This window comes from Salmo salar, chromosome ssa23, assembly GCF_905237065.1.
Source record: "Salmo salar chromosome ssa23, Ssal_v3.1, whole genome shotgun sequence".
Taxonomy (NCBI): Eukaryota; Metazoa; Chordata; class Actinopteri; order Salmoniformes; family Salmonidae; genus Salmo; species Salmo salar.
In genome coordinates, this window is record NC_059464.1 from 51075038 (window position 1) to 51092028 (window position 16991).

Genomic DNA, 16991 nt, shown 5'->3' on the forward strand with positions numbered 1-16991 from the left:
GATTAACATCCCAGTGAACTAGAGGGGGATTAGTCTCCTAATATCCCAGTGAACTATAGAGGGATTAGTCTCCTAATATCCCAGTGAACTAACCGATACCAGTGAATAGAGGGATTAGTCTCCTAATATCCCAGTGAACTATAGAGGGGATTAGTCTCCTGATATCCCAGTGAACTATAGAGGGATTAGTCTCCTAACATCCCAGTGAACTATAGAGGGGGATTAGTCTCCTAACGTCCCAGTGAACTATAGAGGGATTAGTCTCCTAATATCCCAGTGAACTAGAGGGATTAGTCTCCTAATATCCCAGTGAACTATAGAGGGATTAGTCTCCTGATATCCCAGTGAACTATAGAGGGATTAGTCTCCTAATATCCCAGTGAACTAGAGGGATTAGTCTCCTAATATCCCAGTGAACTATAGAGGGATTAGTCTCCTAACATCCCAGTGAACTATAGAGGGATTAGTCTCCTAACATCCCAGTGAACTAGAGGGATTAGTCTCTTAACATCCCAGTGAACTATAGAGGGATTAGTCTCCTAACATCCCAGTGAACTAGAGGGATTAGTCTCCTAATATCCCAGTGATCTAGAGGGATTAGTCTCCTAACATCCCAGTGAACTATAGAGGGATTAGTCTCCTAATATCCCAGTGAACTATAGAGGGATTAGTCTCCTAATATCCCAGTGAACTATAGAGGGATTAGTCTCCTAATATCCCAGTGAACTATAGAGGGATTAGTCTCCTAATATCCCAGTGAACTATAGAGGGATTAGTCTCCTAACATCCCAGTGAACTAGAGGGATTAGTCTCCTAACATCCCAGTGAACTATAGAGGGATTAGTCTCCTAATATCCCAGTGAACTAGAGGGATTAGTCTCCTAACATCCCAGTGAACTAGAGGGATTAGTCTCCTAATATCCCAGTGAACTAGAGGGATTAGTCTCCTAACATCCCAGTGAACTAGAGGGATTAGTCTGCTAACATCCCAGTGAACTATAGAGGGATTAGTCTCCTAATATCCCAGTGAACTAGAGGGATTAGTCTCCTAACATCCCAGTGAACTAGAGGGATTAGTCTCCTAACATCCCAGTGAACTAGAGGGATTAGTCTCCTAACATCCCAGTGAACTATAGAGGGATTAGTCTCCTAACATCCCAGTGACCTAGAGGGATTAGTCTCCTAATATCCCAGTGAACTAGAGGGATTAGTCTCCTAACATCCCAGTGAACTATAGAGGGATTAGTCTCCTAACATCCCAGTGAACTATAGAGGGGATTAGTCTCCTAACATCCCAGTGAACTATAGAGGGATTAGTCTCCTAACATCCCAGTGAACTATAGAGGGATTAGTCTCCTAACATCCCAGTGAACTATAGAGGGATTAGTCTCCTAACATCCCAGTGAACTATAGAGGGGGATTAGTCTCCTAATATCCCAGTGAACTATAGAGGGATTAGTCTCCTAACATCCCAGTGAACTATAGAGGGGGATTAGTCTCCTAATATCCCAGTGAACTATAGAGGGATTAGTCTCCTAATATCCCAGTGAACTATAGAGGGATTAGTCTCCTAACATCCCAGTGAACTAGAGGGATTAGTCTCCTAACATCCGAGTGAACTAGAGGGATTAGTCTCCTAATATCCCAGTGAACTATAGAGGGGGATTAGTCTCCTAATATCCCAGTGAACTATAGAGGGATTAGTCTCCTAACATCCCAGTGAACTATAGAGGGATTAGTCTCCTAACATCCCAGTGAACTATAGAGGGATTAGTCTCCTAATATCCCAGCGAACTATAGAGGGATTAGTCTCCTGATATCCCAGTGAACTATAGAGGGATTAGTCTCCTAATATCCCAGTTAACTATAGAGGGATTAGTCTCCTAACATCCCAGTGAACTATAGAGGGATTAGTCTCCTGATATCCCAGTGAACTAGAGGAATTAGTCTCCTAATATCCCAGTGAACTATAGAGGGGGATTAGTCTCCTAATATCCCAGTGAACTATAGAGGGATTAGTCTCCTAACATCCCAGTGAACTAGAGGGATTAGTCTCCTAATATCACAGTGAACTATAGAGGGATTAGTCTCCTAACATCCCAGTGAACTACAGAGGGGATTAGTCTCATAATATCCCAGTGAACTAGAGGGATTAGTCTCCTAATATCCCAGTGAACTATAGAGGGATTAGTCTCCTAATATCCCAGTGAACTATAGAGGGATTAGTCTCCTAATATCCCAGTGAACTATAGAGGGATTAGTCTCCTAATATCCCAGTGAACTATAGAGGGATTAGTCTCCTAACATCCCAGTGAACTAGAGGGATTAGTCTCCTGATATCCCAGTGAACTATAGAGGGATTAGTCTCCTAATATCCCACTGAACTATAGAGGGGATTAGTCTCCTAACATCCCAGTGAACTAGAGGGATTAGTCTCCTAATATCCCGGTGAACTATAGGGATTAGTCTCCTAACATCCCAGTGAACTATAGAGAGATTAGTCTCCTAATATCCCAGTGAACTATAGGGGGGATTAGTCTCCTAATATCCCGTGAACTATAGGGATTAGTCTCCTAACATCCCAGTGAACTATAGAGGGATTAGTCTCCTAACATCCCAGCGAACTATAGAGGGATTAGTCTCCTAATATCCCAGTGAACTAGAGGGATTAGTCTCCTAATATCCCAGTGAACTATAGAGGGATTAGTCTCCTAATATCCCAGTGAACTATAGAGGGGATTAGTCTCCTAATATCCCAGTGAACTATAGAGGGATTAGTCTCCTAACATCCCAGTGAACTATAGAGGGATTAGTCTCCTAACATCCCAGTGAACTATAGAGGGATTAGTCTCCTAATATCCCAGTGAACTATAGAGGGATTAGTCTCCTAATATCCCAGTGAACTATAGAGGGGGATTAGTCTCCTAATATCCCAGTGAACTAGAGGGATTAGTCTCCTAACATCCCAGTGAACTATAGAGGGATTAGTCTCCTAACATCCCAGTGAACTATAGAGGGATTAGTCTCCTAATATCGCAGTAAACTAGAGGGATTAGTCTCCTAACATCCCAGTGAACTAGAGGGATTAGTCTCCTAACATCTCAGTGAACTATAGAGGGATTAGTCTCCTAACATCCCAGTGAACTATAGAGGGATTAGTCTCCTAATATCCCAGTGAACTAGAGGGATTAGTCTCCTAATATCCCAGTGAACTAGAGGGATTAGTCTCCTAATATCCCAGTGAACTATAGAGGGGGATTAGTCTCCTAATATCCCAGTGAACTATAGAGGGATTAGTCTCCTAACATCCCAGTGAACTATAGAGGGATTAGTCTCCTAATATCCCAGTGAACTATAGAGGGATTAGTCTCCTAACATCCCAGTGAACTAGAGGGATTAGTCTCCTAATATCCCAGTGAACTATAGAGGGATTAGTCTCCTAACATCCCAGTGAACTAGAGGGATTAGTCTCCTAATATCCCAGTGAACTATAGAGGGATTAGTCTCCTAACATCCCAGTGAACTATAGAGGGATTAGTCTCCTAATATCCCAGTGAACTAGAGGGATTAGTCTCCTAATATCCCAGTGAACTATAGAGGGATTAGTCTCCTAATATCCCAGTGAACTATAGAGGGATTAGTCTCCTAATATCCCAGTGAACTAGAGGGATTAGTCTCCTGATATCCCAGTGAACTATAGAGGGATTAGTCTCCTAACATCCCAGTGAACTATAGAGGGATTAGTCTCCTAATATCCCAGTGAACTAGAGGGGGGATTAGTCTCCTAATATCCCAGTGAAGTATAGAGGGATTAGTCTCCTAACATCCCAGTGAACTATAGAGGGATTAGTCTCCTGATATCCCAGTGAACTATAGAGGGATTAGTCTCCTGATATCCCAGTGAACTATAGAGGGATTAGTCTCCTAATATCCCAGTGAAATAGAGGGGATTAGTCTCCTAATATCCCAGTGAACTATAGAGGGATTAGTCTCCTAATATCCCAGTGAACTATAGAGGGATTAGTCTCCTAATATCCCAGTGAACTATAGAGGGATTAGTCTCCTGATATCCCAGTGAACTATAGAGGGATTAGTCTCCTAATATCCCAGTGAACTAGAGGGGATTAGTCTCCTAATATCCCAGTGAACTAGAGGGATTAGTCTCCTAATATCCCAGTGAACTATAGAGGGATTAGTCTCCTAATATCCCAGTGAACTATAGAGGGGATTAGTCTCCTAATATCCCATTGAACTATAGAGGGATTAGTCTCCTAATATCCCAGTGAACTAGAGGGATTAGTCTCCTAATATCCCAGTGAACTATAGAGGGATTAGTCTCCTAATATCCCAGTGAACTAGAGGGGGATTAGTCTCCTAAATTCCCAGTGAACTAGAGGGATTAGTCTCCTAATATCCCAGTGAACTATAGAGGGATTAGTCTCCTAACATCCCAGTGAACTAGAGGGGGATTAGTCTCCTAATATCCCAGTGAACTAGAGGGATTAGTCTCCTAACATCCCAGTGAACTAGAGGGATTAGTCTCCTAACATCCCAGTGAACTATAGAGGGGGATTAGTCTCCTAATATCCCAGTGAACTATAGAGGGATTAGTCTCCTAATATCCCAGTGAACTAGAGGGGATTAGTCTCCTAACATCCCAGTGAACTAGAGGGATTAGTCTCCTAACATCCCAGTGAACTATAGAGGGATTAGTCTCCTAACATCCCAGTGAACTATAGAGGGATTAGTCTCCTAACATCCCAGCGAACTATAGAGGGATTAGTCTCCTAACATCCCAGTGAACTAGAGGGATTAGTCTCCTGATATCCCAGTGAACTATAGAGGGATTAGTCTCCTGATATCCCAGTGAACTATAGAGGGGGATTAGTCTCCTAATATCCCAGTGAACTAGAGGGATTAGTCTCCTAATATCCCAGTGAACTATAGAGGGATTAGTCTCCTAATATCCCAGTGAACTATAGAGGGATTAGTCTCCTGATATCCCAGTGAACTATAGAGGGGGATTAGTCTCCTAATATCCCAGTGAACTAGAGGGATTAGTCTCCTAATATCCCAGTGAACTATAGAGGGGATTAGTCTCCTAACATCCCAGTGAACTAGAGGGATTAGTCTCCTAACATCCCAGTGAACTATAGAGGGATTAGTCTCCTAACATCCCAGTGAACTAGAGGGATTAGTCTCCTAATATCCCAGTGAACTATAGAGGGGATTAGTCTCCTAACATCCCAGTGAACTATAGAGGGATTAGTCTCCTAACATCCCAGTGAACTAGAGGGATTAGTCTCCTAATATCCCGTGAACTATAGAGGGGATTAGTCTCCTAATATCCCAGTGAACTATAGAGGGATAAGTCTCCTAATATCCCAGTGAACTATAGAGGGGATTAGTCTCCTAACATCCCAGTGAACTATAGAGGGATTAGTCTCCTAACATCCCAGTGAACTATAGAGGGATTAGTCTCCTAACATCCCAGTGAACTAGAGGGATTAGTCTCCTAATATCCCAGTGAACTAGAGGGATTAGTCTCCTAACATCCCAGTGAACTATATAGGGATTAGTCTCCTAACATCCCAGTGAACTATATAGGGATTAGTCTCCTAATATCCCAGTGAACTATAGAGGGGATTAGTCTCCTAATATCCCAGTGAACTATAGAGGGGATTAGTCTCCTAACATCCCAGTGAACTATATAGGGATTAGTCTCCTAACATCCCAGTGAACTATAGAGGGATTAGTCTCCTAATATCCCAGTGAACTAGAGGGATTAGTCTCCTAACATCCCAGTGAACTAGAGGGATTAGTCTCCTAACATCCCAGTGAACTATAGAGGGATTAGTCTCCTAACATCCCAGTGAACTATAGAGGGATTAGTCTCCTAATATCCCAGTGAACTATAGAGGGGATTAGTCTCCTGATATCCCAGTGAACTATAGAGGGATTAGTCTCCTAATATCCCAGTGAACTAGAGGGGGATTAGTCTCCTAATATCCCAGTGAACTATAGAGGGATTAGTCTCCTAATATCCCAGTGAACTAGAGGCATTAGTCTCCTAATATCCCAGTGAACTAGAGGGGGATTAGTCTCCTAATATCCCAGTGAACTATAGAGGGATTAGTCTCCTAATATCCCAGTGAACTATAGAGGGGATTAGTCTCCTAATATCCCAGTGAACTATAGAGGGGGATTAGTCTCCTGATATCCCAGTGAACTATAGAGGGATTAGTCTCCTAACATCCCAGTGAACTATAGAGGGATTAGTCTCCTAATATCCCAGTGAACTATAGAGGGATTAGTCTCCTAATATCCCAGTGAACTAGAGGGATTAGTCTCCTAATATCCCAGTGAACTATAGAGAGGGATTAGTCTCCTAATATCCCAGTGAACTATAGAGGGATTAGTCTCCTAATATCCCAGTGAACTATAGAGGGATTAGTCTCCTGATATCCCAGTGAACTATAGAGGGATTAGTCTCCTAACATCCCAGTGAACTATAGAGGGATTAGTCTCCTAACATCCCAGTGAACTATAGAGGGATTAGTCTCCTAATATCCCAGTGAACTAGAGGGATTAGTCTCCTAATATCCCAGTGAACTATAGAGGGATTAGTCTCCTAATATCCCAGTGAACTATAGAGGGATTAGTCTCCTAACATCCCAGTGAACTAGAGGGATTAGTCTCCTAATATCCCAGTGAACTATAGAGGGATTAGTCTCCTGATATCCCAGTGAACGATAGAGGGGGATTAGTCTCCTGATATCCCAGTGAACTATAGAGGGATTAGTCTCCTGATATCCCAGTGAACTAGAGGGATTAGTCTCCTAACATCCCAGTGAACTATAGGGATTAGTCTCCTAACATCCCAGTGAACTATAGAGGGATTAGTCTCCTAATATCCCAGTGAACTATAGAGGGATTAGTCTCCTGATATCCCAGTGAATTAGAGGGATTAGTCTCCTAATATCCCAGTGAACTATAGAGGGATTAGTCTCCTAACATCCCAGTGAACTATAGAGGGATTAGTCTCCTAATATCCCAGTGAACTATATAGGGATTAGTCTCCTAATATCCCAGTGAACTAGAGGGATTAGTCTCCTAATATCCCAGTGAACTATAGAGGGATTAGTCTCCTAACATCCCAGTGAACTAGAGGGATTAGTCTCCTAATATCCCAGTGAACTATAGAGGGGATTAGTCTCCTAATATCCCAGTGAACTATAGAGGGATTAGTCTCCTAACATCCCAGTGAACTATAGAGGGGGATTAGTCTCCTAACATCCCAGTGAACTATAGAGGGGATTAGTCTCCTAATATCCCAGTGAACTATAGAGGGATTAGTCTCCTAATATCCCAGTGAACTATAGATGGATTAGTCTCCTAATATCCCAGTGAACTATAGAGGGATTAGTCTCCTAACATCCCAGTGAACTATAGAGGGATTAGTCTCCTAATATCCCAGTGAACTATAGAGGGATTAGTCTCCTAACATCCCAGTGAACTATAGAGGGATTAGTCTCCTACACCTAACAGGAAATCAAAGACCCTTGTAGAATGAAGTGCACTTTTTATTTAGGGGACATGGAGAATGAAGTGCACTTTTTATTTAGGGGACATGGAGAATGAAGTGCACTTTTTATTTAGGGGACATGGAGAATGAAGTGCACTTTTTATTTAGGGGACATGGAGAATGAAGTGCACTTTTTATTTAGGGGACATGGAGAATGAAGTGCACTTTTTATTTAGGGGACATGAAGAATGAAGTGCAGCGACCCAAATCTAATGAAGGCGTGCTGGAAAAACTTAAAAGCCAAAAAAGGATGCGGCGGGGGCTATCGCATCCCGGAGGGAGACCTCCGTCCAAGGGAACTGATCCCCAGCAGTTTGCCCCTCTCCTTAAACCCCTATGATAACGACGGACAACTCGACCCACCAATATTTAGTAAACATAAATAACTGGTAAATATCAACGACTATAACGCACGTTAAACACTAACGTTAATGCTACATCACTACAATGTTACCGTTATCAGGTCCGTTACCGTAATCAGGTGTTACCGTAATCAGGTGTTACCGTAACCAGGTGTTACCGTAATCAGGTGTTACCGTAATCAGGTGTTACCGTTATCAGGTGTTACCGTAACCAGGTGTTACCGTAATCAGATGTTACCGTAATCAGGTGTTACCGTAATCAGGTCCGTTACCGTTATCAGGTGTTACCGTAATCAGGTGTTACCGTTATCAGGTGTTACCGTAATCAGGCGTTACCGTAATCAGGTCCGTTACCGTAATCAGATGTTACCGTAATCAGGTGTTACCGTTATCGGGTGTTACCGTTATCGGGTGTTACCGTTATCAGATGTTACCGTAATCAGGTGTTACCGTAATCAGGTCCGTTACCGTTATCAGGTGTTACCGTTATCAGTGTTACCGTTATCAGTGTTACCGTAATCAGGTGTTACCGTAATCAGATGTTACCGTAATCAGATGTTACCGTAATCAGGCATTACCGTTATCAGTGTTACCGTAATCAGGTGTTACCGTAATCAGGTGTTACCGTAATCAGGTGTTACCGTAATCAGGCGTTACCGTAATCAGGTGTTACCGTAATCAGATGTTACCGTAATCAGGCGTTACCGTAATCAGGTGTTACCGTAATCAGGTGTTACCGTAATCAGGTGTTACCGTAATCAGATGTTACCGTAATCAGGTCCGTCACAGCATGTCGCATAACATCATCATTCGTAACGAGGCAGAGCATATTATAAACCCCAATTAAATTGTTGTACAAAAATGGGCACGTAAAGAGCCTACTAATAATGAGTTAATTTCCTTTCCTTTCCTTTAGTTGAGCTGACACCCTGTTCTGTGGAGAAACAGCAGTGTCAGGATCTTGAACCAGCAGAAAAAAACAGCAGACGGGCCAAGCAAACGGCCCAGAACTGACATGAACCAAGCTCAGATTGATGTTTCGGAGCTGGGGAGAGAGAAAAATCTACTGCAGATTGAGGTCCTGATTTTTACAAAAAGAGCTACAGCAAATTCAGAAACTCCTTCAGGGAAACAAATGCCCACTGTGTAATGAATACTGATCTTTTTATTTATTAAAACAATTATTTATTAAAACAATGCTTTCCCAAGCAGTTTGGTGTCCTCCAGTCTTGTCCCCACTCTTGTGTTGTGGTGCTTCCAGTTCCACCCTGTATGGTACTGAGATAAATACATTTGAATACAGATAGCCTAATTAGGAATTGTACGTGTCGATCAAAATATAATATAGCTTTTTACATGATACCAATGTTACATTATACACACCTTAGGCTGCAAAATGGTTCTCAATCAAGGTTCTCCTCACAGCATTCCCATTGGCATCAGCAGCATGTTGCACCTGGCCATCTTCTCAGCGTCCTCAGGTAGGTCCTCTTCAGGTAGGTCCTCCTCAGGTGGGTCCTCCTCAGGTAGGTCCTCCTCAGGTAGGTCCTCCTCAGGTTGGTCCTCCTCAGTCTCCTCAGGTAGGTCCTCCTCAGGTAGGTCCTCCTCAGTCTCCTCAGGTAGGTCCTCCTCAGTCTCCTCAGGTAGGTCCTCCTCAGATAGGTCCTCCTCAGTCTCCTCAGGTAGGTCCTCCTCAGTCTCAGGTAGGTCCTCCTCAGGTAGGTCCTCCTCAGTCTCCTCAGGTAGGTCCTCCTCAGCCTCCTCAGGTAGGTCCTCCTCAGTCTCAGGTAGGTCCTCCTCAGTCTCCTCAGGTAGGTCCTCCTCAGCCTCCCCAGGTAGGTCCTCCTCAGGTAGGTCCTCCTCAGTCTCAGGTAGGTCCTCCTCAGTCTCCTCAGGTAGGTCCTCTTCAGGTAGGTCCTCTTCAGGTAGGTCCTCCTCAGGTAGGTCCTCTTCAGGTAGGTCCTCCTTCTCAGGTAGGTCCTCCTCAGTCTCCTCAGGTAGGTCCTCCTAGCCCTCAGGTAGGTCCTCTTCAGGTAGGTCCTCTTCAGGTAGGTCCTCTTCAGGTAGGTCCTCTTCAGGTAGGTCCTCCTCAGGTAGGTCCTCCTCAGGTAGGTCCTCCTCAGTCTCAGGTAGGTCCTCCTCAGCCTCCTCAGGTAGGTCCTCCTCAGTCTCCTCAGGTAGGTCCTCCTCAGGTAGGTCCTCTTCAGGTAGGTCCTCTTCAGGTAGGTCCTCTTCAGGTAGGTCCTCTTCAGGTAGGTCCTCTTCAGGTAGGTTCTCTTCAGGTAGGTCCTCTTCAGGTAGGTCCTCCTCAGGTAGGTCCTCTTCAGGTAGGTCCTCCTCAGGTAGGTCCTCTTCAGGTAGGTCCTCCTCAGGTAGGTCCTCTTCAGGTAGGTCCTCTTCAGGTAGGTCCTCTTCAGGTAGGTCCTCCTCAGTCTCAGGTAGGTCCTCCTCAGTCTCCTCAGGTAGGTCCTCTTCAGGTAGGTCCTCCTCAGTCTCCTCAGGTAGGTCCTCTTCAGGTAGGTCCTCCTCAGTCTCCTCAGGTAGGTCCTCCTCAGGTAGGTCTCCTCTTCAGGTAGGTCCTCTTCAGGTAGGTCCTCCTCAGGTAGGTCCTCCTCAGGTAGGTCCTCCTCAGGTAGGTCCTCCTCAGGTAGGTCCTCTTCAGGTAGGTCCTCTTCAGGTAGGTCCTCTTCAGGTAGGTCCTCTTCAGGTAGGTCCTCAGCCACCACACGTCTCCTTGTCTCTTGCCAAAGTTATACAGAACCGCAACTGCAATAATGATTGTCAGTGTAGCGTCCATCTTCGTGCAGAGCCCCTCCTTTTGGCAAGGGGATCTTTTGTTCCACACTCCAAAAACTCTCTCTATGAGAGCTCTTGTCAGGATATGAGAGGTGTTGTATTCTCTCTCTTCAGATGTCTGGGGGTTTAAAAGGGGAGTCATAAGGTACCCACGACAGGCATATCCATTGTCACCTAATAGGGGGCCTTCATATGCCCCCCTTTCCAGCATTGCACACAGATGACTATTGTCAAAGATTCTGCTGTCATGGCTGGAGTACAGCTGAGATCCTTTCACTCCCACGCTTGGTCCAACCTTTCTTTCCAGTTGCATTACAGAGTCCTTGGAGAAGCGGTATCTCCTTGAAAACTCACGATTATCATAAAACTCAACAGGATTCAAGCGGTCTCTAATGATTCTCTGAGGGACTCGGTCGTTTTGTCCTCTCCACAGTAGATACGCTGCCATTTTATCTGTTAAACCACCTCAACTGGCAGTTTAGAATTCACCTCCAATCTAAGTTTATATTTAAAACATGTTTTATTGAGCAACAGGCTTAAAATTAATCTAGGTTTAAAGTGAAAACTAAATTTAGACTAGAGGAAGGATTTAATTTAACTAGGATTAATTTAAAACTAGGTTTAAAATTTGATGCAACAAGATTAATAGATAAACCTTGATTTAAACCAGTTTTAAGAGTTAATCCATGTTGGTGCAACTCACCCACAATGTCGTATAAACCCATGTGGGCTGGGCATCATGCAGGCGCATGACATGATAATAAAATCAATCAATCAATCATATTAATATGGACAGATACAATTCAAACATTACCATATTACAAATACACAACAGTGTCACGTCCTGACCAGTAAAAGGGGTTATTTGTTATTGTAGTTTGGTCAGGGCGTGGCAAGGGGGTGTTTGTTTAGAGTGTTCCGGGGTTTGTTGGTTGATGTTCTATGTTTTCTATTTCTATGTGTTTATCTAGTTTTTCTATTTCTTTGTTGGGGTTTTGGAACGACCTCCAATTAGAGACAGCTGGTTGTCGTTGCCTCTAATTGGAGACCATATTTAAGTGGGTTCGTTTTCTCTTGTGTTTGTGGGTGGTTGTTTTGTGTAAGTGTTTTATTTTTCCCTTCAATAAAAGAACATGATAAATATACCCGCTGCATTTTGGTCTACCTACAACGACGCTTGTGACAAACAGTCAGCTGCATTGCAACGACACGCTTTGCACTCAGTTCCAGGGCTAGTAGCGTTGAAGGGTAAATTAGATCAAAGGTTAAATATTATTCAGACAGGGAAATGGAACCATATCTATTCTCAGTCTGATTAAAATGAATTGTGTGTGTATATTTCCATTCTCTGCTTAGTGGTGATCCTCTGACCCTGAGGAAGTCTCTAAAAATTCCTAGTAGACACTAATATGAATCAGGGTGTTGTCAACTTTCAATATAAACCTGTCAGTTAATATTGTTTTATATACAATTTAAATTGTTGATTATAATCTGTCAGTTAATATAGTTTTATATACAATTTATATTGTTGATTATAACCTGTCAGTTTATACAGAATAATACAAATATTCCAAAACATGCATTCGGGTTTGCAACAAGGCACTCAAGTTAATACTGCAAATAATGTGGCAAAGCAATTCACTTTTATGTCCTGAATACAAAGTGTTATGTTTTGGGCAAATCCATACAACACATTACTGAGTACCACTCTCCATATTTTCAAACATAGCTGTGGCTGCATCATGTTATGGGTATGCTTGTAGTCGTTAAGGACTGGGGAGTTTTTCAGGATAAAAAAAGAGACGGAATAGAGCTAAGAACACAGGCAAAACCCTAGAGGAAAACCTGGTTCAGTCTGCTTTCCACCAGACACTGGGAGATGAATTCACCTTTCAGCAGGACAATAACCTAAAACCACAAGGCCAAATCTACACTGGAGTTGCTTACCAAGAAGACAGTGAATGTTCCTGAGTGGGCGAGTTCCAGTTTGACTTAAATCTACTTGAAAATCTATGGCGAGACCTGAAAAGTGTTGTCTAGCAATGATCAACAACCAATTTGACAGAGGCTTGAAGAATTTTGAAAAGAATAATGGGAAAATATTGCACAAGCTCTTAGAGACTTCCCCAGAAAGACTCACAGTTGTAATCGCTGCCAAAAGGTGCTTCTCCAAAGTACTGACTCAGGGATGTGAATACTTATAAAAATGTGATATTTCTGTATTTCACTTTCAACAAATGTTCGCTTTGTCAATATGGGGGGTATAGTGTGTATATGGGTGAGAAGAATATACGGAATAAGTCAAGAGGTATGAATACTTTCCAAAAGGCGCTGTATGTGGATTTACTCACCTCTCCACAGGTCTGTCCACCTGTCGTGCCGAGTGGGAACAACTGCAGAAGAAAAGACATGATTGAGTAAACGTTCCCCAGTTTTACCTTCTCTGCCTCAAGAGCTGTAAATGGCTCTGCATTGGGCTGAATCAGGAGGTGTTTTATACTGTAAAACCAACAAATATATCCAGGTTATTGCTTAACTCAAGACTAATGCATGACTTTCATATCAGTATCCAGATTTTAAGAGCGCAAACTAACTTGGCCACCGGGCGTAAATATTTGAGATACCAGCATTTATTCCCTAAATATCACAAATCACAGTCAATATCACAATAGAAAAAAATCAATGAACAGTGTGTTCAAATGTAGAAGAGTAGGGAGGCAGATTTTTTCTATTGTGTTATTGACTGTACGTTTGTTTATGTGTAACTCTGTGTTGTTGTTTGTGTCGCACTGCTTTGCTTTATCTTGGCCAGGTCGCAGTTGTAAATGAGAACTTGTTCTCAACTAAGCCTACCTGGTTAAATAAAGGTGAAATTAAAAACATTAAAAAGAGGAGAGACCCAGGGATGTGTGTGTTTTGGGGACCTTGAACAGAATGTGACTGGCAGAACGGGTGTTGTATGTGGAGGATGAGGGCTGCAGTAGATATCTCAGATAGGGGGGAGTGAACGGGTGCTGGGATAGCTGCAGTAGATATCTCAGATAGGGGGGAGTGAACGGGTGTAGTATGTGGAGGATGAGGGCTGCAGTAGATATCTCAGATAGGGGGGAGTGAACGGGTGCTGTATGTGGAGGATGAGGGCTGCAGTAGATATCTCAGATAGGGGGGAGTGAACGGGTGTTGTATGTGGAGGATGAGGGCTGCAGTAGATATCTCAGATAGGGGGGGGAGTGAACGGGTGTTGTATGGGGAGGATGAGGGTTGCAGTAGATATCTCAGATAGGGGGGAGTGAACGGGTGCTGTATGGGGAGGATGAGGGCTGCAGTAGATATCTCAGATAGGGGGGGGGGGGGTGAGGACTAATTATGATCTTGGGAAGGAAGGAAAGGGATCAGTGTACCAACCTCTATGATTCGACTGTACTCCACATCAATCTGAAAGACAAAGTCTGTGCCTCCAACATACAGCTCATCACCATCTTCTGGCTGGAAGAAGACTGTGTGGTTCTGAGTAATGTTATATTCCAGCCTGTCTTCTATTCCGTCTGGAGGGAGGAATAGAATAGAAGCTTTATGGAGCTGAATGGCGGTACAGTCATAGAAAGAATGAGCCGCATTAGCTATGGTGACAAAGCAAGAATGTACATTTGAAGAAATGAAAAAGAACATAACTTTTTTTTCCATAATATTTGTGGGTAGATGTTTATACAGTAGCGTTCCACAAACAACTGTAATACTGTTTATACGTCAGTTTGGCACTAGTCATTTCACACGCGTACTATTGAAGTCATCACGTAGACCTTACTCAGTCATTACATGCAGTGTGAAACTCTGTTGAATTATTTTATTAGGGTTAGGCTAATTCTCTCCATTTAGGTTTACGCTAATTCTCTCCATTTAGAGAAGGGCTAATTCTCTCCATTTAGAGAAGGGCTAATTCTCTCCATTTAGAGAAGGGCTAATTCTCTCCATTTAGAGAAGGGCTAATTCTCTCCATTTAGAGAAGGGCTAATTCTCTCCATTTAGGTTTACGCTAATTCTCTCCATTTAGAGAAGGGCTAATTCTCTCCATTTAGAGAAGGGCTAATTCTCTCCATTTAGAGAAGGGCTAATTCTCTCCATTTAGGTTTACGCTAATTCTCTCCATTTTGAGAAGGGCTAATTCTTTCTTTGAATGAAATGGGACATAGAATGACGTAAGGTTAAAGTCCTCATGTGGAGATGTTGTAATTTCATGTCACCAAGTAGAATAAAGTAGCCCTGAGCTATATCATTCTGTAGCCCTGGGCTATATCATTCTGTAGCCCTGGGCTATCTTTCTGTTTCCCTGGGCTATATCATTCTGTTTCCCTGGGCTATATTATTATGTAGCCCTGGGCTATATCATTCTGTAGCCCTGGGCTATATCATTCTGTTTCCCTGGGCTATATTATTATGTAGCCCTGGGCTATATCATTCTGTTTCCCTGGGCTATATTATTCTGTAGTCCTGGGCTATATCATTCTGTTTCCCTGGGCTATATCATTCTGTAGCCCTGGGCTATATCATTCTGTAGCCCTGAGCTATATCATTATGTTTCCCTGGGCTATATCATTCTGTAGCCCTGGGCTATATCATTATGTTTCCCTGGGCTATATCAATCTGTAGCCCTGAGATATATCATTCTGTAGCTCTGGGCTATATCATTCTGTAGCCCTGGGCTATCTTTCTGTTTCCCTGGGCTATATCATTCTGTAGCCCTGGGCTATATCATTCTGTAGCTATATCATTCTGTAGCCCTGGGCTACATCATTCTGTATCCCTGAGTTAAATGATTCTGTAGCCATTTCATTCTGAATCCCTGAGCTATATAATTCTGTAGCCCTGGGCTTTATCATTCTGTAGCTATATCATTCTGAATCCCTGAGCTATATAATTCTGTATCCCTGAGCTATATCATTCCGTAGCCCTGGGCTATATCATTCTGTAGTCCTGGGCTATATCATTCTGAATCCCTGAGCTATATCATTCTGTAGCCCTGAGCTATATCATGCTGTAGTCCTGGGCTATATCATTCCGTAGCCCTGGGCTATATCATTCCATAGCCCTGGGATATATCATTCTGTAGCCCTGAGCTATATAATTATGTAGCCCTGGGCTATATCATTCTGTAGCTATATCATTCTGCAGCCCTGGGCTAGATCATTCTGTAGTCCAGGGCTATATCATTCCGTAGCCCTGGGCTATATCATTCTGAATCCCTGGGCTATATCATTCTGAATCCCTGAGTTAAATCATTCTGTAACTATATCACTCTGAATCCCTGAGCTATATAATTCTGTAGCCCTGAGATACATCATTCTGCAGCCCTGAGCTATATCATTCTGTAGCCCTGAGCTATATAATTCTGTAGCCCTGGGCTATATCATTCTGTAGCTATATCATTCTGCAGCCCTGGGCTATATCATTCTGTAGTCCTGGGCTATATCATTCCGTAGCCCTGGGCTATATCATTCCATAGCCCTGGGCTATATCATTCTGTAGCCCTGAGCTATATAATTCTGTAGCCCTGGGCTATATCATTCTGTAGCTATATCATTCTGCAGCCCTGGGCTATATCATTCTGTAGTCCTGGGCTATATCATTCCGTAGCCCTGGGCTATATCATTCTGAATCCCTGGGCTATATCATTCTGAATCCCTGAGTTAAATCATTCTGTAACTATATCACTCTGAATCCCTGAGCTATATAATTCTGTAGCCCTGAGATACATCATTCTGCAGCCCTGAGCTATATCATTCTGTAGCCCTGAGCTATATCATTCTGTAGCCCTGGGCTATATCATTCTGTAGCTATATCATTCTGCAGCCCTGGGCTATATCATTCTGTAGTCCTGGGCTATATCATTCCGTAGCCCTGGGCTATATCATTCTGAATCCCTGGGCTATATCATTCTGAATCCCTGAGTTAAATCATTCTGTAACTATATCACTCTGAATCCCTGAGCTATATAATTCTGTAGCCCTGAGATACATCATTCTGCAGCCCTGAGCTATATCATTCTGTAGCCCTGAGCTATATCATTCTGTAGCCCTGGGCTATATCATTCTGTAGCTATATCATTCTGCAGCCCTGGGCTATATCATTCTGTAGTCCTGGGCTATATCATTCCGTAGCCCTGGGCTATATCATTCTGAATCCCTGGGCTATATCATTCTGAATCCCTGAGTTAAATCATTCTGTAACTATATCACTCTGAATCCCTGAGC

At 43.1% G+C, this 16991-nt stretch overlaps 1 protein-coding gene across 1 annotated transcript in view; it reads right to left on the reverse strand.

The window, feature by feature from the left end:
* sema7a (semaphorin 7A (JohnMiltonHagen blood group)) overlaps positions 1-16991 on the reverse strand; it is a 121158-nt gene that overhangs the window by 96021 nt on the left and 8146 nt on the right. Inside the window, exons 2-3 of the mRNA XM_045706116.1 lie at positions 14149-14288; positions 13095-13136 (exon numbers count right to left, since the gene is read on the reverse strand). Coding sequence (XP_045562072.1) covers positions 13095-13136; positions 14149-14288 — 182 coding nt within the window. The remainder of the gene's footprint in view (positions 1-13094; positions 13137-14148; positions 14289-16991) is intronic.